The following is a 25831-nucleotide window of genomic DNA, read 5'->3' on the forward strand; positions in this document are numbered from 1 at the left end:
TGTACTAAAGTACGGTTCTTCAGTACATTGACTAAAATAGTCAACTGCTGCATCTAATCAAATAACAGTAAAAAGACAAAAGCAACCAATGCAAGTGTTTTGCGCGCCACGTGTTCTCCGTACTTTTATTTTGAAGGCCACAACCGGAATTGCAGTGTTTTATTGCGGAGAGCTCAACTTGAACATATTTCCAGGGTGGATCACCAACTGACGTCTCTCCCTCCCTCTCTTCAGTTTCAATTCAGTCAAATCATAGCGATCTGGCTGCCAGAGGTACATGCGTCTTCTCGCAGGGGAGCAGCTAGCACCTTCCGTGGCCACTTTTGTCAGCTCCGGAAAAGACGACAACATCTGGAGGAGGAACCGTCTCCTAACCGAAAGTAGCTAACGATAACACAGCGGCAGAAGATCAGCGGCGACCCCGAAAATACACAGAAATGGACGAAAAGGTGTTTACGAAAGAACTCGATCAGTGGATCGAGCAGCTAAACGAGTGCAAGCAGCTGTCGGAGGGACAAGTGAAGACACTATGTGAAAAGGTGAGATTTATTTTATTTTTTATTTTTTTAAAAAAGAAAAATCCCCTCTCTTAACCCCAATTTACTGTCTTCTCTCTCCTTACCGACGCCTTCCAGACATTCTTAAAATGGCGTCTATAGTGTACATTTCAACTACGCTTCAATTTGACAGTCATTATAAGTCGTTTTGTTCTGGACGTTAAAATCATTGCCTGTTGTCATATATGAGAAATAATGAATTACAAGGACATGTTGTCGCTAACTTATAGGTTTACTCGCAATGAAGGTGTCAGTTGTACTGTGGATTCAAGTCACATACCACATTTACAGCCCCCCTCATTCACACTGTCACTGTGACCTGTAGCATCTCTTTTAGCCAGCTAGCTGTGGCCGTAAAAGTTTACGCCAAGTTTTTAAGTGACTGCTTCATTACTGCACATTATGGCTCATGTTATCAGTGCGTAAGCTGGTACTAAGTAGAATAAAGAAAGGTAGCTGAGTTGTGGTATCAAACAAACACTTGTAAAATCTATATTTTGAGCCTTTCTATCTTTAAAGAGTAGAGGTCGACAGATTATCGGCCTGGGCAGATATTTGGCATTTTACCGATTATCTGTATCGGCATATTATTTTAATGATTGGTGATAAAATTAATTGAAAAGTGCAAAGAAAGTGTCAGCATGGGAGGAACCTCAACCTTGTAAAACCTTAGAAAGCTATTTTTATTGATTTGTTTTTATTTACATTTAAACTTGACTGTTAAAAGTTGCTGGGAACTTGCTGTATATGCTAAGTTTTGATTTAACATTTGTCCAAGCTTTGTGCTGGAGTTTGTTATATTCCAAATTCTAAATATTGACAAAGATTTTCAGTTTTAGTGTAAATGTGTATTGGTTTCAAATATCAAGTAGCAGTGTCTTTGACTATTAATAATCAGTGTCTGTATTGGCCCTGAGAAACCAATATTGGTCGACCCTAATGACAGACTTCATCTTAATGCACATTAAATCCTTTAAAACACTTCATGTACAGTAAGCAACATGAGCTGAACTAAGACAAAGTTGGTTTACCATCCTCTCCGCATGTGTGCCACACAGTCACTCTGCTTTTTTTTCAGGTAGTGAAGAAGTTTGCATTTAACTTGTTACTCCTGCCGGTCTTTCTGTTGGCCGACACGGAAGTTAGCGTCGCCCTGGTTCCCTTGGCTAAAAGCGAAAGGGATTTCTCCATTAGATTTTGAATTACTGTAGAAAATCAGCTGTCAAACCATATGTATATGATTTGTTCAGCAAGACAATCATCCACTTTTGGGATTTTTGAAGCCTTAATGCAGTTGCCAGAAGTAAAAAGCTAATGTTAGGCTATAAACACTCCACACCGCGGTCACGTGATTTAACATTGCCATCAAATTACGGCAGCGTTCAGCTCGGTGTGGTGACGCTCTGTAGTCTCATTTAGCCACTTTTTAGCAACTGCCTTTTTAAAAACACAAAAGCTTCAAAGTTCACAAGTAGGGTTTTAACTGATGTATTTCATGTCGTCAAAAAAAATATGAAAGTCTCTTCAGCTTGTGTCAGCCGCAGGCCTTATTTCAGACATCTAACCAAAAACCCATCCAAATACACGTTGACTTCAAGACGAGGGAAGCCGAGGTGCTGAAATTCTAACTCATTTCTGGGTTTTTAGGATTCATTCCTGGAGTACTGTGTAAGAGGCCCCACAATATGACATTATCACGATACTTGAGTCACGATACAATATTTTGAGATTTTAAATGTACTGCGATATGCAGAGTGTTGTGATACAATGATACATTATACTGTGATTAATTACTGTCTTTCAACTACAAATTATGTTGCCAAAGGAAAACTTTGTCAGCATATTTTCTATCTAATAAAATCAAGTTCTCAGTCTGTTCATCTCACTTCAGTTGTTTATTATTGCAGCAAATGTATCAAGTGGACTTGAAAAAAAACAATTGAGTAATTATTCTAGTAGTTTAACAAGAGTGTAATTTCTAGTTGGAGTATTTCTTATTTATATTCAAAAAATTACTATTCTTGGCATCAGTGTATTGATACAGTATTGGCACACAAAAGTATGGAAATACTATACTGTATTGATTTGTGTCCTCCACCCCTATATGTCTCTAGTAAATAAGTAGTGAGACTTCATGTTTACCAGGCTACAAAATGTCAATTTTTAAACTCAAACATGACATTATATGACTTAAGTGGTAAAATGTGTCATGTGAGTATGAACTCTAACACCTAAACCATGTTAATCTTTAGCTCTTGTTTGTGGACTCGTTATCCATGCATATTATAATGCATATAGTGTATGGAAGTGGTGGTTGGTGGACATTGTTTCACGTGTGATCTATACAGGGAAACATAGATGTTAGTGTAGGCAAATTACGTGGAGACTAAAAATGACGTGGCTGACCAAACAGCCACTCTTTTGGTGATGAGACCTTCCCTCGGACACTCATCTTTGAGGTCACAGAGGTGTTGTCATCTTAGTGTGGCTTTGACCTTTTGGTCACTTCACTAGTTTTTGCCAGAACTTTGACCTTATTTTAACTGCTACCTTGTAATTCATAAAAACAAACAATAAAGGCCAAAACATGTACAATGTTTTCATGTTCCACACGTGATTTTGCTCTGCTCCTGATTTGGCTGGTGACTGCTTTGGTCTGAGCTGGAGCTTAACCCCAATCTCTCCTCAACATCCTTTCTGCTCAGACCACCTGCTGATCTCCAGCTTTAGGTGTCTGGGCTAAACAGCAAAATCTTGTTTTATCAAAATAAGTTATATAATAAGTTGTTGGTTGTCATTTATCAAAACCATTTTTTTTTTGCTTCTATGTGCTATCTTTTTATCTATCTGTAGATTTATGATTTCATGAAAAGAAATGTCAGTTTGTGATGGTTTGGATCACTAAATGTTTCTGATATCCAGGTATTTTTTTTTTTTTTTAATATCAAATATGTTGTTAAGCTTAACCCCTCTGACCAGAAGCTAAATTTGGAAAGATGTTTTTTAAATTTGTGGAATTTGTTCTCATTCTTTAGTACAGCTCTATCCCTCGCTGCTCGTAAAAGGCCTTAAAAACTCTACTTACTACCATGTTTGGAGCGCTGTGCGCTGGAGGTTAATGGCAGCTATATTTAAGTTAATCCCAGCATTTGCTTTCTTTTCTTCTTGTCTTTGATATGGTCACTTCCAGTTGTTTAAAATGCCTTGTGTCTTACAGTTTGGGTTGAGGGCCCAAGATGTATGTTGTGCCATCTTCTAGTCAATGTAGGAAGCGTATAAAGATATACATATATAGATAATTGTTGTGCCTTGTGGTGGAAACTGTCAGTTTTCATTTGACCCCATAGGCTTTTTTTCAGTTGATATCCTTTGACATGTTGCTGCATTTGTCTGTCTTGCGGATTTGGATCAGATTGAATGATTTGTAGGCCCAGCTGAAAAATGATTGACCATGAACATGTAGTAGCAGGAACTGCACAAATAATGTTGTTCTTTCTCTTCACTGTTTCCTCCCAAATGCAGCAAAGCTTCCCAAAAAGGTAGTTGAGAGGAAAAAGGAAACCTACAGTTTCCTCACCCTGAGGCTTTATCATTGTCACAGTGCATATGCGCTCAGTTGCTCCAAACTACCATCTATCTGCACCTATCCATCCACCTCTCCTTGACTTTTGTTAATATATTCAGCAAACGCACCCACACAACCTCCTCCCTGATTTAAAAATAACAGAGGATATGATTGATTTTGAGTTGCATCACTAACACTATCAAATCCATTGTTGCTAAGGGGATCAGAGTGTGTGACTCAGGATAACACTGTTCATTGTGACTCAGAGAGCGGCCGTCTCTGTTTTGGGATGTATGGGGGTGTGGAGGAATGTGATGTGCTGTGTAATCTCTTACTTTTTTCATTCCTGCATTCTCATAAAAACGGCTGAACACATCAGAGTTTCTGTTTGGTGTCTAGTGGAGGGAACACTTACAATCTTAATCTTTATTATTATTATTATTATTATTATACTCAATGCAGATTTTTAAGCTTTCAGCATTGCAGTATTATTTCCACCATCTTGAGGCTCTAGATGTGTTTGTTTCCAGAGTAGTGATGGCATCTGATTGATCATTTAATTGTGCTTAATGTAGTTAGCACTTTTAAATTAAGTGAGTGCAGACAATGCTCTGCTCACTGGAAATTGGTTTTATGTTCCTGTCAACTACACAGAGTAAATTTAATTAAATGCATATCTCAGTCAGAGACGTATCCTATTCATGACCTTTCTTTCCCTCCGTTCAAAAATAAACCTTTTAGAGTTGCTTAACCATTAAGACATTACTGTTCTTTACTTGTTTCTTTATAAAGCACTGTTTGCTAACCATTTAAGCTATATGCAGCTCAGTTGTCTTGAGGTAGGTGAATTATCTTCTAGTGAAGATAACATGCTTTACACACAAGAGATTTTATGTAAAGCAGTAAATGGTGCAAAAAACATCAACAGTACAACAGCGTAAAAAGGAAATTTGATTATTAAAGATGGTAAGATGCTGAGTTCTGGTTTTGCTTCAAACATTAATACCATATGACATCATCTTGAGTTTGCAGAATGATGTAATTATACAGTCATGTGGCCATGGTTGCTCCACTTCCCGGAGCTCAGGTCTTCTGTATGACCTCGTTCTATGTTGAAACCAGTTTGATGCAGCTTGTCAGGGCGGCAAAAACAGCTGTGTTTGCCAACTGAGGTCACGATTTTACTCAGAAAAATGAGTCAGTGAGACAGACTGTTTCACATGATGGGTTGTTTTTCTACAAAAACGCCTGATATAGTAAATATATTTGTATCGCCTGCCTATTAAGCAAAGAATAAATCCAATAGTGATGAAAACAGTACAAAAGGATATCAAAAACACGCAATACAGTGATTCCTGTGAACACACTCCAACTAAAGAGACTGACTGATGTTGACATAGCTTTTTAAATGCATCTCAGCAAAATTCACAAACTGTCATTAGAAAACAGACACACTCTGCCATCATTTGGCTGCTGCTGGTGCTGATTTCCACACTGATTATAGTGCTGTTGTCAGGAAGATGCTTAACTTTTAACTACCATTAAAACGTTGCGAGTGAGGTCATTGTTTGTGGTTGTGCCCAGTCGTCAAGCTTTATGTCTCCAGGAGAACCTTTGGCCGCGTTTAACTCACTTTAATGGGATTATATTGCGGCAGACGTTAAAATGCTGACTTCACTTCTCAGCACTCGGCTAAGCAGTTTGTTGACTGTGTGGTGGTGTCTGACGTCTTTGGCATAGCTGTAATCTCGGCTAAGGTTCCCTCCCTGCAGCCCGTCTGTGGCATTTCTGCTACAGGTGTGGTCTGTACTTTGGAAGAGGTGCTTACGTAACCTTTGCCGTCATCCATTTCATTCACAACTGGATTGGCATCCACCCTGCAAACTGTGACAGGTCGTCTCGTGGATAAACAGGACTCTCACATATAAATTTCTGAGATTATCGCTAAATCCAATTTAAATTTGGGGAGTAACGAAAATATTATCCTTGTAGCATAAGCTGCAGGTTGCATCGAATTAGTTTACTTTCTCCAGTTTTATGTAATATTTGATCAAATACAACTTAATCCTGTTCGAGGTTTGGAGTTTTTTTGTCATATTTTTGTTGCCATGTTTTTTAATGGGTAAAAGGATACTCAATATTTTTTTAAGTGAGGTGACTGATTGCTGACAATTGCAGTAGAGTCACAGTTCCATGGTATCATGGTATTACAGAATTATTATGATTATTGTTATAAGTCAGAATGACCCTGAAAAGATTGAAAACAAGGTTTAGTTTTGATTGAACAAATGTTTTATCACAATAATTAAGACTTGAAACCACTTTTTAAATGGAAGGATGTTTAAAAAGTCTGCCTTTTGAAAATAACTAAAATAAAGGGAAAATTCTCCGTCTGGTTGAGTTTTTTTTCCCCAAAGCCGTAGAAAAGCAAATGTACACGGCATGATAACAGTCAGCTTTTCCATCAAAGTATACCTTTAAATTGGTATGTCACTTCAACTGCAGACTGAAGTGGAATTGTTTAGAATAAACAATTTGTAACCACTACTACAACCAGCTATAACGGCAGATAATGAGGTCCTTTTACAACTGCAAGATTTTGACTAAAGATTAAAAGACTCTTGAGAGGGCAAACAAGAGTATACAAAAAGATTAAAACACTGGCCCACTTTCTCTGCAGTGTCTGATGCAACCTTTAGCAGACGACAACAAAGAAATCGAGTCAGTACTCCAATGCAGCATACAGGGAGACGGTATGACTTGCATCTGCTGACACACCAAGTTGTCAGTGCTCTGGCTTCACACAAAGTGCACATTTAACCAAGTTATAATCAGCTGAGCCAATTTAGGACAGAGGTGATATCTGATGCGTCAGTGACAGATCAGTGTAAGGTTTCAGTAGGCTGTAGGCCATTTATTGTGTTATGCTCTGGCAGAGCAAATTAGTAGTGGATGTCTTTGTGAATTATGGATAGAGGGAATAGCACTTAAGGATATCGTCTAGTTATACTTTTATTTAAATCAAGGGTCTCCTTAGTATGTTCTCCCAGGAAGCAGTTCACAATAACAACATATCATCGGTTATTGGCCAAATGAGTTGTTATCTATTGGTATATTTGATATCGGCAAAAATCCAGTATTGTGCATGCCTAGTTGTACTTTTTAAATTTAACACTGTTAACTAAAAGATGTTTAGTAAGGAGGATCAAAGACGTGGCGACCCAGCCAACTTAGTAATGCAAAAAAATTTCACCTTGTCTCACTCAAAGTAATCAGGAGGAAAAGAGGACAAAAATATTTTCCTGTTCCACTTTAACACAGGCGTTTAGCTTTAAGTCAGATGCCCCGGTCAATCTGTCATCTGCAGCCCAGTCATTGAAATGCCTCCTGCCACATGGTAGTATGGGCACGTGGAGGCCGTGTTTGTGGGTGTAATATAGGTCAGCATTGTGCAGCACTGCATTCCCGTCCTGGTCACTCTGGCTCTGTCTCTCTCTCTCTCCCATCTGCTGGGATGACAGGCCAACTTCAGCACTGTGTGTCAATGTCAATTCTCTCTTTATCTCACCGTGGTTGCATTTGTTGTTTAAAGGGAACAGTATAAAAAGATGGGAGGCTGCTCTGAATGTGCCACAGATAAAAAAAAAAGGCATTTAATCGGAAGCAGATATCCCCTCCCCAAACTGTTTCTTTGTCCACTTTGCTTTGATTTTGCAGATGCCTCACTCTCTTTTCTTGCCCGATATCTCTCATTCAGCTTAGTGCGTCAGACATGTCTGGTAGTTATTCAGCTCAGACCATTTCTCACTCAGGCTGAGGATTTGTTGGCTTTAAAGCTCCTTTAAAGAGCTCATGCAGCTGACTGACCCCTTAGTCAGACCAGCCTGCCGAGCTAGATTGACTCCAGGAATAGGCCTTGTTGTGGGTCTCCAGATTTAGTATTGGTGTTGTTTAAAGCTTTCTCATTATTTTTAGTTTTTTAAATGGGGAAAGTCCCGGTATAGGCTGCTTAATCACAAGGCACCTGCTTAGTGAAAATGATTTACAGAATGCTTGCTCATCTTTTTAAAAATTAAAGACAGAAATATGCACTTTTTAAAATAATTTTATCGTGTTGTCAAAACTCCCATAAGCTTACTCTACAATTTCATACTTAAATAAGGACTACTGTCATGAGGCGCACAGAGGTGGTTGCTTAAATGAAGCCAGATGATGCCAACAGATGTACCAGCTGACCTGCAAGTGAAATCTTTCTTCTGTATGCACTGAATCAGCAGATAACAGTGACCAAGTGTTTCCTCTTAAAAATAGCTGTACGCAACGTACTGAGTCATACAATGGCGCAGCAAGGTTTCAGTCTACGCTGTGATGAATTCTGGGTAGAATGAAGTGTGTCCAAGAGAACACATTTTTGACGATTCCACTTTTAGACTTCTAGTGGCTGACTGTTATGTTGCCATAGCCCTCTGAGCTGTAACTGAGTCCCCTCTAACAAATCATTTGAGGAAACCAAGTGTTTCATCCACAGACACTAGTGGCCGTTTTCCACTCTGTTCTTGGCTTTTGGAGCATCACTCTAATTGATTTTAGGAAATGTTGAGGGCTGCAGAGCTGTGTTTCCAAGTGCTGCAAGGCAGGCCCACAGGAAACCAGGCACACACACACACACACACATATATATATACTCACAGAGTAGGGGCTTATTTCCTTGGAGAGATTATGGTGGAGATGTTGGGGGATGTGTTGTAATCACTGTGTAGCATCTTCATGCAGAACCCACTGGAGGCTGATGTGGAAATTGTGCAGAGAAGTTGGCAGGAAATTGTTCCTGAAATAAAGATGGAGAACAAAGAATTGCAGAAAATTACAGTGTACAGAACATGTGATTACAGTGGAGGATCACATGGATTCTCCTGCATTTCAAACACAGTAAGACAGCACACAATGCATAAATTGTGGAAAACTGACTTGTTTGATTTTGCATTTTAAGCTCTTCCAGGTTTTTGCCTAATCTGCAGTTTTTGTATTTCACACTTTCTGCTATTTTTTTTAATCATTTTTTTTTAACTTTATGAAGTTAAATGTGTGTTTATTTTTTTTCTGCAGGCAAAAGAGATCCTGACCAAAGAGTCAAATGTCCAGGAGGTGAGATGTCCGGTGACAGTGTGTGGTGACGTGCATGGCCAGTTCCACGACCTCATGGAGCTGTTCAAGATCGGAGGGAAATCTCCAGATACAAACTATTTGTTCATGGGAGACTACGTAGACAGAGGCTACTACTCTGTAGAAACTGTCACTTTATTAGTAGCACTTAAGGTAAGTCATTTCAAAGACCCGCACACATTTGAACTATATTTTAGTTGTGTGTTTTAGGAAAATATTATCTTACAGCCTTGTTTTTTTGCTCGTCTTTCAGGTACGCTTCCGGGAGCGCATCACAATTCTCAGAGGAAACCATGAGAGCAGACAGATCACACAAGTTTACGGCTTCTACGACGAGTGCCTAAGGAAATATGGTAATGCCAACGTTTGGAAGTACTTCACAGACCTGTTCGATTATCTCCCTCTCACTGCCTTGGTAGACTCTCAGGTGAGAACACGCATGGCTTGGTTTCACAGATACGATAAATATGCACTAAGGAACTGCTGAAAAGGACTTCATGCTGTGACAAACTAAAATGTTGCATTGTAGAATGAAACCTATAAAACTACGAGTTTGGAAAATGTTGATTTGATGATACAGAAGCTGATGGGATTTCTGAAAATTTACTCCTATCCTTCCAGATTTTCTGCCTTCATGGAGGCCTGTCACCGTCCATAGATACTTTGGATCACATCAGAGCACTGGATCGTTTACAGGAAGTGCCACATGAGGTAAAGATGATACTTCAATGTGTGTGTAACACCAAAGTTATGAGATGCTTCATGGCTGGGAACATTAAAAATAAACCATAAACCAGTGTATTTGCAGTTGTACGTGATAGGTTATTGTTCAGGTAATCGGTAGCAGGACTGTGTCTGTGATATGTTGCTAACGAGCTCCTCTCACTCTTTATTTGACGTCCACAGGGTCCCATGTGTGACCTGCTGTGGTCAGACCCCGATGACCGTGGCGGCTGGGGAATCTCCCCACGAGGTGCTGGCTACACTTTCGGCCAGGACATCTCTGAGACTTTCAACCACGCCAACCGCCTCACTCTGGTCTCCCGTGCCCACCAGCTGGTTATGGAGGTGCGTGTCTGTCATTTTACCAGGCAAATATGCATTTAAGTATAATTCAGGACTGTGGCTGTTACAGCACATACACCTCCCAGCTACAGTTAAGAAATGCCCACTTTTGAGGTGTTTATTCATTCAAGAAATGTGAAACAAAAACTGAACTAAATAACCACCTAACACCACGGCTACAGAAAACGATAGTTCTCTCACACACAAGCCATATCACACTGAGTTCAAAAAGAGTAGATTTGCATTACAGTAGCACTTTTCCCTGAATTATACATCTCCAGTTAATAATGCATCTGCTTCCCCCAGGGTTACAACTGGTGCCATGAAAGGAATGTGGTGACAATATTTAGTGCTCCCAACTACTGCTACCGCTGCGGCAACCAGGCAGCTATCATGGAACTCGACGACACCCTCAAATACTCATTGTAAGTATAACAAAAAAGTGAGAATAGGAGCTGAAGCATGTAATTCTGTGGATCCCTAAAACAGATTTTAACCTTTAATATCTGTAAAACTGCTCCAGGCTTTGCAAAAACAAACGATGTGTATACGTGCATCATTCTAAACAATTTTTCTTTCTTTTTTTTTTTTTTCCCCAACCAGCTTGCAGTTCGATCCCGCGCCTCGCAGAGGGGAGCCTCACGTCACTCGCCGCACCCCAGATTACTTCCTGTAAATTCTGACCTTTGTACAGCCAGGTCCAGTATTGCCATGATGTACGACCTTCAACAGATACCAACGTGAATGAGGAAAGGGAGGGTGGGAGACTGGGGGGAGGGCTACACAGCAGTGCACATTGTATATCCACACAAAGACCTATTTAAGCATTTAGCAAAAACAATGTCTGTGTGTCTATGAATGGACCAAAAGGTGTGTGCCATAATCATTACAATATTCATTGCTGAAGACTTGTATTGAAAATCTCCCCCAATATGTAAAACAACAGTGATGTTTAAGTTCCTCATCCTGAACCTGGTGTGGCTGGACTCATGGCACCGAGGTCCAAGTCGACAAATTTGCTACTTCAGATGCGACTGTTTGAACCCCACATGCCATGGCTTATATTTAGGAGACCTGAACATGATCTGTTTGCACTTTTGTAAATCTAAACAAATGTAACATATGTCAAAAGATGAAATTTTATTTCACACTACAGATATTTTTTTTCTTTCCTTTTTTGATTTTTAAAAAATTAAAAATAAAGCCCCCATCAGGCAAGTTTTACACAAGGTTTCTTTTGTCCTGTTGAACTTGTAAGGAAAACCCTATGCAGTCACACAGCTTGGTGTATATGATCGACAGATGATGGAGTGTTCATCCACGTCAACTCACCGACTCCCTCTGAACTGCAGAGTCTGTTAACCAAACCATTTGAATAATAAAGACAAAGGTGGCTCCTTGATGTGAATGTGCTGTTTTCTTTCTTTTTTCTCTATTTTATTATACCAAAAAATATTGCCCTGAATAAAATGGCAACTGGTGTTATGGTCTGGCTTATGATTAATTTTGAAGTGAACCACCTGGAAGTCAGCCAGGTTACCAACCAGTGAACAGGTCAGCCATCTGGGCTGCAGGTTGGCTGGCAGTGCGAAAGCAGAGGAATTAGTTCAGGGGTTGCACACACTGATGGTGAACCTCTTTCTCTGGCAGAGTGTTACTGTAATGGTAACAGAACTGTTTCACTGATACATAGTTTATCAGGACATCTTGGTAAATATCCAAAAGGGTCTTTGATTAAGAAATTTTATCAAGAGACGCAGATATGTATGTCCCACACAACAAAGCCAACATTTGCCACTATGTTGCATCTTGCCAGAAAGGAAGCATTGTCTACATGACCACAATTATGAGCCTCAACACCACATAAGTAGCATTTTTATCTGATATAAGTCAAGTCAGTTTTATTCACAAAACCCGTTATCACAAATCATAATTTACCTCAGAGGGCTTTACAGCATACGACATCCCTCTGTCCTTAGACCCTATAACGGGGGGAAACTGTTTACTGTTAAGGCTAATTATTAAAGGCCTAGACTATAGGATTTTGTAGTCTAAACCTTGGAACAGTGGCTTTTAAGTGCTATCATAAATATTATAATGAGTGAAACACAAATAAAAAAAATCCCAAAACACTTAAGTCAGAATTTTCATGGCAGAATTTATATGATTGACATTTTATTCAACCACTATACTGAATGTGTTTTCCAATTGTTTCATGCTGTCATACACACATTATTAAATATAAATTAAAATATAATTACAATATAATTCTGACACTGCAGTTCAAGGTCTGTGTTGCCTGACATTGTAAACTAAATGACAGCTATGTCACCCACTTTTAACATTTTTATATAATATTTCCATTAAAAAATATCAATGTGACGCAACATTTAGAAATACGTGATGCACTCAAACCTAAGGCTTTCATTTTGGGACACTTCGATGGGCACATGCAGGCACCATACAATCAGCTCAAAAGGATCTGTGGTAAGGTGAAGGCGCCACCCCATGGTAGCTTAGAGAATAATTTAACACTAAATCCACCTTTTTGTGGACTGTACTTCTGGTAGAGGTTGACTGGGGTGTGACTTTCTTTTGTTTTTTTTTCATGGGCCTCCCTGGAGTTACAGATAATTTTCCTTGAGCCTCCCTGAATGACTAGGGGAAAAGGCATGACCCTCCCTTCACCAGAAATAACTATATTAAAGAGTTCCTGACTATGATAAATAATGTTTTTTTTTATTATAATTTTTTTTTAAGAAAAAATGTCTTTAAAATCCACTTACGGGTTTTATGGTTCTGTTTTTTGTTTTAAAAAAATGTATATATATATATATATATATATATATATATATATATAAACTTTAAGTTGATTGTCCCTCCCAAATGCCAAATTGAAAAACATAACAATGTCCCCAGTGGCAAAAAATGATCTGTGCCTCCCCTGTTTTGCATCACCCCCCTCCCGCTTATAAATAACTAACAGTCCCTTAATACATCGCAGAATCGGTTATAATATAATGACACATTGTGCCCAAATACATAAGGCATATTTTTCCAAGGCTGTAATTATAATTTATATTGAGGGGACTCATTCCTCCAAGATTCAGATATGCTTGAAATGAAATATATTAAAGCTGCTTGCTACAACCGCACAGTCCTGTCTAAAATAATAATTAGCAAATGCAATCATAATCATAAATAAAACTAACAAATAGCCACAATTATTACTACCGGTTCTAGTATTACAGTATACTAGTGAAATCAGGAAATCAGTTTTCAATTTTTAATTTTTTTCCTGGATGGGGGACCTGGCAGATTTAGTCCCCCACGATGTTGACACTGCTTCGGCATAACTGTTTTCCAAATTTCTAAAAGTAAGTTAATACTGCACAAGGTTACATTAATCCTTTGAAACCTGGAGCAACATCACTTTGCTTGTGCTGCTTTCAGATGCTTTCACAAGTATTTTAACCTTTGAACTCTGAGCAAATTGGTTTGATTTCTTTCAGAAATATGGGGAAAAAGGCAATAAGTAACTTGGTAAGAAATATTCCACAAATTTTACAGCACTTTTCCCAGTTTATTTTCATGTTGTTTTTTAAAAAAAACTTTTTTCTATTTTTAATTAATTTAAAAATTCATTTTCAGATAATTTTATTAAACTTTTTACTATTTTGTAGCTAATTTTGGGGTCATTTCTTCTAATGTTGCTCATTACTCCCACGTTTTAGAAAGAAATTAAGCCAATTTCATCAGGTTTGAAAGGGTTAATTTAAAGTATGCCGAAATTATCCAAATAACTGGGAATTGTAATTTACAGCAGGCTCTGCATAATGCATTTCACTCGAATCAGTTCAACTAAATTAATGTAGCTGAATGTGGTAAAATATATTGAAAACATATTTTCGTTCTCATTAAGATATAGATATAATGTGTGTAGTGATAAGCAACCTCCCATATAAACATTTCAAATTTGATTATCTATCCAAAATGTCATAAAAAATACAAATGGTGTGAAGATGTATCATGCCCACTAAAGATCACATACATCTCACGATAATTTAGTGTGTTGATATCAATAAAAATTTAAAACGGGATTAGATAAACAGGAAAAGCGGGCTGCATGCGGCCACCCCCTCTTTCTCCTCCTGTATCTGACAAAGCGATCGTCGGTCTCCGGGCGGCTTACCAGGTCGATCCAGAGACTTCCAGCCGCTGTCGGTGCCTCCGCGTCTGTCAGGCCCTGCTGTTGACTACAGAGGAATTTCACCTCTGGATCCGAGTTAAAAACATTTACGGTACGTGGCTTCGTAAAGCGAGATGTATTTTCGCGTTTCGTTCACCTTTGGAAATTGAGGTCAAGTCGATCTTTACATTTTGTTTACATCTTTGTTTGAATAGCCTCGATGTGGTTGTTATGAGGCCTCGTTGACATAGCAAGGCGCTAGCGAAAGCTACGATGCTAGCATTGTGCATGGTAATGCTAGCTGCCTGATTAGCTGGATATTTTAACAAACACTGGAGATTTTGGTTCATAAAACACCCCGGGTGGGTATTGTAGTTAGCGTTTGACACGAGGACCTGGTATTTTGTACATTAACGACAATCTTTTCAGTCTATTAATAAAGGAAACTAACAGCAAGCTAAGTGTTTGGTTAGCATTTACCGTCATTTAGCCTGTTACAGGTGGCTAGCTAGATGATCGTTGGAGGGAGCGCCATAACGTTTAAGTTGATCACGCTAATAACAGCTCAGGTAATACTACAATGTGTTTATATATGTACCAGGTCTACCGTTAACTAGATACTCACTAATAAAGCGGGTTATCAGACCTGTTGTTAACTAGCCATCACGTCAATATTAGCTTAGCTATCCGCAACGTTAGCAGTGACCAGACATTCAAAGAGGTGTCAGCTGTTAGAGCTTTACTTTGTTGGCTAATCAATTTTTGTACAGATAAACGGGATTATTCATGTAGCTACCATTCTAATGTGTTTAATCATCTTTCTGTTCTACTCTACAGATAATGCCCACGATAAAATTACAGAGCTCTGATGGGGAAATCTTCGAGGTGGATGTGGAGATAGCCAAACAGTCTGTCACCATCAAGACCATGTTAGAAGGTATAACTAAATCATCACTTTACTTTGGAGTCCATAGTGTCAGTCAACGACCAGTTTTGTATGATGTTTTTTTCCCTTTGCATCTTATAAAGGTCTGTTTTTTTATTACTGAAAAATCATATTTTGTAGAGATATTACAGACTGGTGTATGACATTCATCAATTCTTTGACAGATTTGGGAATGGATGATGAAGGAGATGATGACCCTGTTCCTCTCCCTAATGTAAACGCTGCCATCCTCAAGAAGGTACAGAACACACACACACACACACACACACACACACACACACACACACACACACACACACACACACACAGTGTTTATTGATGGTCAATGTTCAGCAAGTTTGTGTGGTATTTTTCAAGGTTTCTTATGTGTTGTGAGACAGATTTTCACTTTGTTTTCCTAGGAAGATATGTTAAGATTGGAATTGGTCTCATGCACATTGAATGGGTTGACAGTTTTTATGTTGTTAATAATGTCACAATAATTAATATTGTCAATTGCCATGTTTGATGAAACGTGGTCTCCTTAAATCTTTCAACTTAAGTTGGGTGTTTTTCTCTGCTCAGCAAACAAGTATAGGTTAGATTGCCATCTGTGTTTTTAAGTTTTATCTTTATGCTGCTTACTACACTAAAATGTGTGGCCTATATATTGTTTACTCAGTTGCCAGTTTATTTTTTAAAACTGTTTTAGATGTTAATTGAACTCATTTTGGAGACAGAAGAAGACTGTTATGTTGTTGAATTATGTGTTTTAAGAAAACGTGTTTTTTAATATTTGTTAACTACCCTCATTAATACAAATGATGTGGATAAAATATCAAACACATTTTAGTTTTAATAATATGTTGTATTAAAGTTACTTTGATTTCAGTTAGGTGGACCCCCCCCCAAAAAAAAAGTCAACTGAGTGTAATTCACATGCTGTTAAGATGATAACCACATATTTACTGTTCATCCGTCACACCCATGAAGCGCAGCCCATTTGTTCACTTTTTGTCCTTGTTAAAATGTTGCCAGTCAACTAATGAAATCTGTGGGAGCACCCTGTTGCCATTTCCCTCCTCTACAAGTTCATGCTTGTGCTTTAGAGCTGCAATTATGTCTAACAAAAATGTTCCAAGATCCTTTTAGTCATAACTCAGTTGTAGATGAACTGGATTAGTGATCATTTTCATGAGAGAAATGGAGCACAACAATTGTGGTGTGGTGTTTAAACACCCATGCTCCAGTTTGAAGTGCAGTGTTGAGCAATGCCCTGCATATTTAAATAGTTATGAGTACTGTAGTGCATTACCTTGGTTAACATGAGAAGTATGTGTTGTTTCCCTTCAGGTGATTCAGTGGTGCACTCATCACAAAGATGATCCCCCTCCTCCTGAGGACGATGAGAACAAGGAGAAGAGGACAGATGACATTCCTGTATGGGACCAGGAGTTCCTCAAAGTGGACCAAGGCACCTTGTTTGAACTAATTCTGGTAAATACAGGTTACATTATATTTAAATGCATTACATTTATTCTTTGGATGGTGGCTTAATCTTACTTACTACCATTACTCACCAAACCCCACCAACTTTTTTATGTTTTTGCCTTAGATGGGAAGTGAGGACGCACAATTTTAATGTAAAATATTTTTTAGCCCCACAACACACACTTACAGTCAGTAACTCATGTGACACTCCTGAAAATCATTTGGTATTCTGTCATTTAATTTCTAAAGAACTTTACTTTGACACATTTTTTTTGTCATTGCAGATATAGTATTTTGTTTTGGTGTCTCTTTTTGACATCTACACGTAGAAATGAATATGTTTGCTTCTTTTGCGATGCTCCCTTTCATTCACTGCTGTGGCAGAGTGCTGAGCGTTTTCATTTGGTGAACAGAGATACAAAAGTTGCTTAGCAACAGCTGGAAGATTGGTGGTTTGCTGCTGTAGGGATTTGATAGGACAGTTATGAGGAGAAAAAACACAGGGACTCAAATGGATTCTCTCTGGGCAGCATGTGAAGGCAAACCAGGCAGAGCACGTGAAAGGTAACCTAAGCTGATGCTGGCAGTGATGAAATATGTGTTGGACAAGCTGTGGGCTTCCAGGAAGTGAAACATAAATTGGGAGAGTCTGTCACTTGAGCTGATTTGCCCCCCTTAGTGTGTTTATATGCACAAAGCTAGTTGATGCTGAAAAGGATAAAGTGACAGAGTAGCTCAGTGGTTGCTCCTGCGCCGTATGAAAACGAATTTGCATTCATTTTCATACGTCACCGACAAATGGTCTATGTGAAGTTGAACAGGTATTAAGGGATTTAAGTTTACTGGAACAGAGCAGAAGTGGAGTTGATTTGTTTAGTTATCTCAGTTTATTTTGTGAGCTGATGGCTTTAAAATAAAACCTGACTCAGAAGTAGGGCACTGAGGTATGGTTGAAATCAATATTACAATAATCATAAGACCGTAGATGGAGGGGAAACAGTCATAAAATCCTGCCTCTTGGTGATATAAACTGCTGTATTTTTGCACAGGGTACCTAAAACTTAAGGCAAGTTAAATTTAATACTTTTAAAGACATTTTTAATGACACATGGGATAAAATTTAAAAAAGATTTTACAGTAATAAAAACTGAAAAAATAAATAATGTTAAAAAAAAAAAAAAGCTTGAACCAAAAAACAACATTTTAAAAATAGAGTTAAGAATAATTTTGCCCAAACATTTATTTTACATTTTTGGTCGTTGTATTGTAAAATCTCAAAGTAATTGGTAACATCTATTTTTTTTTTTTTTTTGTTAATAATTTCCTAAATTCCTCTTCTTCAAATTGTCATGATGGGAATCCAAGCAGTGGAATTTCACCTGCAGAGTGAGAAACAAATAACTGCAAAGAAAAACGTCCGGAAAAGCCAGATATGCCCCACTTCTGGTAGTAAACCAAATATACTTCTATAACAATATAATATGTTCATCGTCTTTCATGTGTTCACTCAATTTTTATTTTAATATTTTTCAATGTTTTACATAGATAATTTAACTTTTTAACTTTTTATGTTACAATAAACATTTGGACAAAATAATATTATCTGTCTTTAATTTTGGTTAATTTAAAATTAGTCTTAAACTTCATTCCAAATTAACATTAAAAATCTAGCTTGCCTAAAGTTGAATAAACCCTGAATGACACTAATGATGGCTTGGTTGTATTCCCACCGAGAGTGAGCGAACAAGCATGAAAAATAATAAGACCCTGAACTCAGAGCAGCTAAATGGAATTCAGCCCTCATTAATTTCATTATTTACACCTGCGCGTTTCCTACCGTGATGTAAAAATGTCGTCTGTGTAAATGGCCTGTTTTTAATGTTTACAACAGTCGTTTTGCTGTTCAAAGTTGCTAACCACGAAAAGAGAAGTCGTTGGGTTTCATTGTATAGCCTCGTTTTTTTAATAACAATTTGAAGCTGATACCGTAATACACCTACACGGTATATTACGGTATCAGTGTGCTGCGCTGGCGAGTTTGCTACCTTCTGAAGGCTGTCTTGTCATTTTTAGTCTCCTCAATACACGGTACAGTCACGAGATGTAAACAAAAGGTAGTATTCTTACACGTGTTTATCTTATTTAACAGAGAAAGACAGCTATACACATTGTGAATTCATGTTTCTCTCTTTTACCGGACGAAGACGTTAGTTTAATTGGCTTGTTAACACAATTTAAAACATACTTCAAACTCCACACAAACAAAACAAAACTCACCCAAACCGTCTTGGTCAGTCTTGTTCGTCGTTTAGTTAGTTACGGCACTGTTGTGTCATTCAGCCACTCAGGTTTGGTCGGAATAATCCCTAAATTCACGGGGTTAGATGTGAAAATAAACTCTCGCTCTTCTGTTGCTCTCGCGGTCATCTCAGCTGCCTGATGCACCACACTGACCTCTGGTGGCACGTGATGCACACGGCGTGCAAAATAACTCATTACAGCGTCTCCAGTGTGACGTCCAATATCACAAACAGATTATTTTTTAATTGACAAAGTGAAAATGTACAAAACATCAACCTTAAGTTTCAGTGTTTTTCTTATTTTGCACAATGAATGATTATTGCATACATTGAAAAGCATTGTATTTCACTTTGCATAACATCATAACATCAGGCTGACTGTTTAAGTGTTGATATTTTTATTGAAATGCTAAAGGTGTCAGTCCATCCTTGTAGCTTTTTTTCCCCTCACTGCCACCCTCCCCGCTAATCTTCGTGTCACTGTTGTGTTTCCTTTTTAGGCCGCCAACTATTTGGACATCAAAGGCCTGTTAGATGTCACCTGCAAGACGGTGGCCAACATGATTAAAGGCAAAACCCCGGAGGAGATCAGGAAGACTTTCAACATCAAAAATGATTTTACAGAGGAAGAGGAAGCCCAGGTAGCTATTCCATCCATCATCAGTCTGTTAGGAAGCAAAAGGGTCTTGAATACATTTTAAGAAATTAATAGTTCGCTCAAGATACTCGAAATGACACATTATTTTTTGTATCTTCTGTGTATTTTTGGAAACTCAGCCTGTGTCCCTCCTCTGTCTCGTCCACAGGTACGCAAAGAGAACCAGTGGTGTGAAGAGAAGTAAAGGGGAAATCCTGCCAACACTACCACACTGAAAAGGAATTGTCCCTGCTAACTGGTTGCACTGGCGTTGTTCATACTTGTCAATATTTACATTTAGTATATTTAGACCCACACCATCCCCAGCCCCCCTCCTCCTCAATTTCTGTATACTGATAGCATGACTATTTTAACTTGCCTGTGTGTTGTCATTAATTTAAAACAAAGAAGCTCTTTTCTGTTTCCATACACACACACAAACACACACATACACATTGCGTATCCACATAAAGTAAATAGTCCTGGTTTCATGGCTTTGTACCCTTAAAGATTAGAGGACGTTTCCCTATTATTAATCGCTATGGTTGTCTTTTTTACTGGACATGTTTTCTTTTAGGTTAATTGATTAAATAAAATGGGTTTTTTGACAATGGAGATGAAGGGGTGAATATTTTATTTTTTGCTCTGTAAATGCATCTGTTGACAGGCTGTTGAAAAGAAAGTTTTAGGTGGAAAAGATGTTTTGTTGCTTAAGTTGCTCTGGACTCGGAAGTACTTGTGTGTTGTTGCACAGCATCGAGTAACTCATTCCTAATTCATGTTGTTTTGAATTGGAAACTTTTCTCAGATAATGCTCTGATGCTGGGTTTTGGGATGATGAAACATTTATTGAAGGAGTAAATAAAACACATAAAAAAAATAAAAGCAGGTGTGGTCTGGTCATTTTTTGTTTTGAAGGTACTGGGTGCTGCAGGGCTTTTGTCTCCCTGAAATGATTGTTCTTGAAATATCCTTGTGTTTTAACAACAGTAGATACGAACAAGATATTCAAAACACTTTAATACATCAAATAAAGACAAGTAATACATCAGAGGCGTTTGAGGGGTAAAAAATACAAAAGACATCTTGGAGGTGTTCCCACTACTGACGTGAACATCCTCAAAATAAAACAAGCTATTTCTAGCACAAGAGCTCCCTCTGCTGGAGGAAAACAGTTTTGCTGTACAAAAGCTCAGTTTACAGGTTTTTTTTTTTTTGCTCCACAGCTTTGTAAACTGAGTTTGAAGCTGCAAGCAAAATGGTAAATTAAAGCCTTTTTAAAGTCGAAATCTATTTTTGTTACATTGAAGTTGGATCATGCACAGATTGAGAACACAAGATATCGTTTGAACGCTGCTGCAGTAACACTTGACCGAAACAAAAAAAGTAAAATTCTGCACAAGAGGACGAACACAAAATGCATTGCTTTTAGAAATGGTAGAAACTAAAAGAACATTTTTTTTCAGTTATTCCTTTTTTTCTTTTTTTTTACATAAAAACATATAAAAGTTTCATTAGAATAGGGAGTTCCAACATTTATAAAACTTTACAACACAATGCAATATAACAGTACCCATTTGGTCTCATAAGTTTACGGAGCTGCAAAATGTTCAGTCAAAGGAAAACAGCCAGGAGAGAAAAAAATAAAAAACGCTCTCGTCTTTCTCTGAGGGTTTCCCCGCCAGCAACACATCTGACCTTAAAAATCATAAAAAAGTCATTAAAAATACCCCCAACATTTGGAGAAAACAGAACAAAAATGTAACAGCGGCTATAGTGAGAGACTGAAAGTGCTGAAAAGAAAAAATGTAACTTGCAGTTGGTGATACTCTGTCATGTATGAGACTTTTTTTTAACCAGCAGTTCTCTGACTGCACAGGTCGCTGTGGAAATGTGTGGAAATGGAATGAAACTGAAGTCAAACGGTTCACAAACTGGCAGCTAAAAAAGTGATTCTGTCCCTCTCTTTCGAGCTGAGGTTCTGCTGGTCAGGCTGGCTGTTTGTTGGTCTCTCCTCCCCTCAGGTTTGGTCTGAGTGATAGCTCATAGGATGATATGTAAACCCTTAAATTTGAAGGAAACTGTGAACGCGTTGATGTGGTTAGTTGACCAAAAAGCTCATTACAATTAATTGTGGTTGTGATTGTCATAGAGGTCAAAGCAAAGGGTCAGCTTTAAAAATGAGCACATAGTGTGGGGGTTGGGAGCTTTGGGAGAGCAGAACCGCCCTAAAGGAAAAAAAAACGTATTGCTTTAGTTAAGATAAACTGCAGCAGATTAATTCTGCTTTCAGCACAGGTCTGCCTCTGTTCAACTGGCAGGGTTCAGTCACCAGTTCAGGAGCTGGATCCATCGGGACCAGTCAGAGGCCACAGACTCTGCTACATGGCTCTTTTTTCAGGATATTTTCAAGCAAAGTAGGAAACGCACAGGTGTATTTATGACATTAATGATAGCTGCAATCCACTTTGGTGAGGCCCTCACATTGCGGACGCTGGAATTAATGACTGAGCCACCGTTAACGTTATCACTTTCACCTGTGCTTTTCCTGCTCAGTCAAAATGTTTGGTGTGAAGATCGTTTGGGTGTTCCTTGTCAACTTCTTAAAAAAAAAAAATCTAAATTCATGCTCTTAATGATCACCAAACTTACAGTATGATTCACCCTTTGAAACCTGGAGCGGCATCACTTTACTTGTGCTGCTTTCAAACACCTTTCACAAGTATTTAAACCTTTGAACCCTGAGCAAATTGGTGCAATTTCTATCAGAAACATGGGAAACATGTAATTAGCAATTTTGAGAGAAATGTTCCAGAAATTGCAAGAAATTAGTAGATTCAGGAAATTATTTTAAAGTTAGGGGAAAATGTCTTTTTCCTGGCCATTTTCATTTTTCTAAATTATTTAAAAAAAATCTTTTTATTTGATTTTTTTTTTTTTCAAATTTTCAAGTTATTTCCTTGTACTTTTTTTTTTTTTTTTTTTTTTTTACAATTACTTGCAAATTTTTGGGTCATTTCTTCTTTTGTTGCTCATTGCCTTCTTTTATTAAAATGTCCAGGCTGGTAACAATTCATCAGTGATTGGTAACCACCTGACCTACATATCTATCAAATATTTCCAGACTTTCAGGTTACCAAGGTTTGCCCGAAGGCTTGATTAAGGATTTGAGCATGTGATGGAGGCTGACATTTTGATGATGGACTCTGTTTGGAAACGCAGACTGTGGAGGATCCAGCCTCTGAACTGAGACAAAGCTACTATCTAACTCTGGGGCAAATGCTGGCTGTCACCCTCAGTCACTCTTATTTTAACCAAACAAAAGGCCCACAGGGATTGAGATAAATGTGAGGATGAATGCAGTGGAGGAAGGGGATCTTCATGGCTCTGGAGGAAGCTGAGGTGAACGGGGATGTGAGCAGAGCAGAGCGATCACTGAGACTCCGTTAGCACTTTGAGAGAAAGTCCTGCGGCCTTGGCGGCCGACAGTGCCGTCGTTGAGCTGTGTGTCTGCTTGCCGGTCAGTTCCAGGTGTGTGTGGGTGTGTTTGGTCGCAGGCGGACGGATGTCACCGCGCTTGCTGGCAGACTGCTGCAGGGGTAAGCGTGTGTGTGCGTGAGTGTGTGTCTGCGGAGACAAGGGGAGGTGTGTTGATGGAGAGGTGGGTGGTGGGGAGCAGCCCGGGATGGGGAGCTGGTGCTGGTACAGGCGGAGGTGGCGGGTGGGGGAAGGGGAGGGGGGAGAGTCTATAGCACTTAAATCTGAAGAAGTTGGGCTGGGGCAGCCTCCTCCTTGAAGGTAGCGAATGCACTTCTTTTTCCTCCTAGGGACAGTCAGAGAGAGTTATCTGTGAATAAAGTGTGGATGGTAAACGTCAGCAGGCTTTAATGAAGATGCATCATTCACACTGACGTCAATGAACAGGGACACACATGATCATAATGAACAACGAAAAGTATTAGTGTCACTCTATGTGCATCTGTAAATGAAGAGTTGATGTCCAAAACATCACAAATCCATTTTAGGAAAATACATTTCTGGAATTATTTTCTAGATATAAAAGAACTTGGTTTTTGAAAATATTGCTGTGTCAAATTATTGGTTTTCTATGTCAGTCTGTTATCGGAAAAACTGTAATATTGGTGTCAATTTATGGTTAAGTATGAAGTATTCCTTTAACCCTTTGAAACCTGGAGTTACATCACTTTTCTTTTGCTGCTTTCAGAGCAAAATGGCTTCATTAAAAAAAAAAAACACTGTGAAAAAAGGCAAAGATCAACTTGGTACGAAATGTTCCACAAATTGCAAGAAAAAAACAAAAAATATCTAGGGGAAACTTCAGAGAAGCAAGGGAAAACTGTACTAGAATCATAATTATATTATGAATAATGAATTCATTATCATTAATTATCATAAATGTTAAGCACTTTTCCCAGGTCATATCCTTTTTTTTTTCTTTCTTTTGATTTGTGTATTTATTTGAAACACATTTTCAGGTGATTTCCTTTTTTACTTTCTATTTTTATTGGTTTTTTTTTTTTTTTAATTTTGGGTCATTTCTTCCTTTGTTGCTCATTGCTTTCTTCTAATGTTTTTGAAAAAAAATCTGGTCAATTTGCTAAGGGTTCAAAGGGTAAAAGGAACATTTCAAAATTTGGGAAATGCGCTTTTTGGCTTTCTTGACACAAATCAGAAGAAAAAAATCGATAATGTTCTCACATCTGTGCTAGATTTGTGTTGAGGAACTAGAGCCAGGAGGTGCTTCGCTTAGCTTACAGACTGGAAGCAGGGAGGAAAAGCTCGCCTCTGTCCGAAGTTCAGTTACACCCATCAACACCTCTAAAAGTCACTAGTTAACATGTATCGTGGTCGCTTGATCTGTACACAACAAGGTTATTATAGTAAAACTAGGCGTGAAATTTTTTTTTTTACCCAGCTGAAATAAAAATAAAAACTTAAAACAAATGAAAACTAACTGACATAGACCTAAAAAACTAACTAAAATAAAAGTAAAATATTCAGGAAATGTCTTAAGTTTTATTTTTTGTCAATTTGGTCAAATTTGAAAACACAACAAGCCTGAGGAGGCACAGAACATTGTTTTCACACCAGACACAGACAGGCTGTTAAAGTACTAAAAGCACAGGTGTTATTAACGACACGAACGATGGCTCTGTTCCAGTCAAGAGTCCCAGTTTACCAGGACTCTGAAATCAAAGCAGCTCAATCGTTAATTTATTATTTACATCTGTGCTTTTCCTACTGCGACGAGTCCAAATGTCTTCTGTGCAAAAGGTCTGTTGGTGCAGATGTTTGAGACTGGGATGTCTGACTGTGTGTCATGTGTTTGTAACGCCTACTTTAAACTTCTTAATTTAAAGGGGAAGTTCGCCTTTTTTGAAAATTTATACATGCTATTCCTATGGTGTAAGACAGTCCAAAATAATTGGTAAAAATGAACAATTCTCTCCCATATCCAAAAGTTTGAACGCAAACACTAAGATTTGGGATGTCATAGGGTAGGGCCTTGGACAATGAATTAGGAAAGATGTTCTTGCGTTTCCCAAACATAGATTGAACTTAATAAGGCCATGGAAATAACAAATTAGAATGCTTATTTTAGCTGGTGTTTCCTTTTAAATTTGCTCCTGACAAAAGCCCCACATAGCAACAGAAAACAATGATAATAATAAAAAAAATTCTGAAAATAATATTAATAATGAAACAGAAAAACAAATAAATTGGATATAATAATATTCAATATAATTGGATAATAAAAATGAATAAAGTAAAAACTAAACTGAAATGAGCAAACCCACTCTGGAAACTAACTAAAGCTAAACAACAACAACAAAAAACTAAATACATAATAAATATTAATGAAAAATTAAAAAAAACTATGTTTAATCTGGTACACAAACAGAAATGTAAAAGCAATA

The 25831-nt window shown here is 38.1% G+C and overlaps 3 protein-coding genes and 1 long non-coding RNA gene across 7 annotated transcripts in view; 2 read left to right on the forward strand and 2 right to left on the reverse strand.

The window, feature by feature from the left end:
* The first annotated feature begins 201 nt into the window (after nt 1–201).
* ppp2cab (protein phosphatase 2 catalytic subunit alpha b) lies at nt 202–11752 on the forward strand. The gene is made up of 7 exons (XM_042499730.2): nt 202–539; nt 9229–9438; nt 9539–9712; nt 9907–9996; nt 10192–10353; nt 10657–10775; nt 10954–11752. Exons 1-7 carry the CDS (start codon nt 438–440, stop codon nt 11024–11026), a joined length of 930 nt encoding a protein of 309 aa, XP_042355664.1. The 5' UTR covers nt 202–437; the 3' UTR covers nt 11027–11752.
* LOC121952875 (uncharacterized) lies at nt 6968–16911 on the reverse strand. Its single transcript, XR_006106467.2, has 3 exons — nt 16780–16911; nt 8812–8950; nt 6968–7631 (listed from the first exon to the last, which is right to left on the reverse strand). It is a non-coding gene; the product is annotated as an uncharacterized LOC121952875 (long non-coding RNA).
* Nucleotides 14492–20777, forward strand: skp1 (S-phase kinase-associated protein 1). The gene is made up of 6 exons (XM_042499731.2): nt 14492–14651; nt 15377–15476; nt 15650–15723; nt 16818–16961; nt 19756–19896; nt 20062–20777. Exons 2-6 carry the CDS (start codon nt 15380–15382, stop codon nt 20095–20097), a joined length of 492 nt encoding a protein of 163 aa, XP_042355665.1. The 5' UTR covers nt 14492–14651; nt 15377–15379; the 3' UTR covers nt 20098–20777.
* Nucleotides 20778–20897: 120 nt separating this feature from the next.
* The window catches only part of tcf7 (transcription factor 7), a 90872-nt gene continuing 85938 nt past the window's right edge, over nt 20898–25831 (reverse strand). For all 4 annotated transcript variants that reach the window (XM_088088216.1, XM_088088215.1, XM_088088214.1 and 1 more), the window contains one exon: nt 20898–23715. In XM_088088216.1, the coding sequence (XP_087944342.1) occupies nt 23325–23715 (391 nt within the window). In that variant the 3' untranslated portion in view covers nt 20898–23324. The remainder of the gene's footprint in view (nt 23716–25831) is intronic.

This window comes from Plectropomus leopardus, chromosome 15, assembly GCF_026936395.1.
Source record: "Plectropomus leopardus strain MGB_pleo_1.0 chromosome 15, ASM2693639v1, whole genome shotgun sequence".
NCBI classification, from domain to species: domain Eukaryota; kingdom Metazoa; phylum Chordata; class Actinopteri; order Perciformes; family Serranidae; genus Plectropomus; species Plectropomus leopardus.